At 67.4% G+C, this 273-nt stretch overlaps 1 protein-coding gene across 1 annotated transcript in view; it reads right to left on the bottom strand.

The window, feature by feature from the left end:
- The window catches only part of SLC2A1 (solute carrier family 2 (facilitated glucose transporter), member 1), a 28224-nt gene extending 27979 nt beyond the window's left edge, over window positions 1–245 (bottom strand). Inside the window, 1 exon segment of the mRNA XM_006762594.2 lies at window positions 36–245. Coding sequence (XP_006762657.1) covers window positions 36–53 — 18 coding nt within the window. The 5' untranslated portion in view covers window positions 54–245.
- Between the last annotated feature and the right edge of the window lie 28 nt (window positions 246–273).

A 273-nucleotide genomic window follows, 5' to 3' on the forward strand; every position in this document is an offset into this window, starting at 1 on the left:
AAGACCCAGGCAGGCCGTGCGAGCGCGCGGCTTACCTTATTGCTGGGATCCATGACCGCGCTGGGTTGCGCCGGAGGCTCTGGCTGCAACGGGTGCGCGGGCGGCTCAGGTCCCGAGACTGCGACTGCGAGTCTGATTCCGCTCGCTCCCAGGACCCGTGGTCTTCAAGCTCCGCGAGGCCACCGCTACGGTTTATAGGACCCCAGGCATTGGCTGGCGCTACTAGTGTGTGTGTGTTAGAGAGGGGGAGGGGGCGCAGAGCCGGGGGCGGGG

This window comes from Myotis davidii, unplaced genomic scaffold (assembly GCF_000327345.1).
Source record: "Myotis davidii unplaced genomic scaffold, ASM32734v1 scaffold458, whole genome shotgun sequence".
Taxonomy (NCBI): Eukaryota; Metazoa; Chordata; class Mammalia; order Chiroptera; family Vespertilionidae; genus Myotis; species Myotis davidii.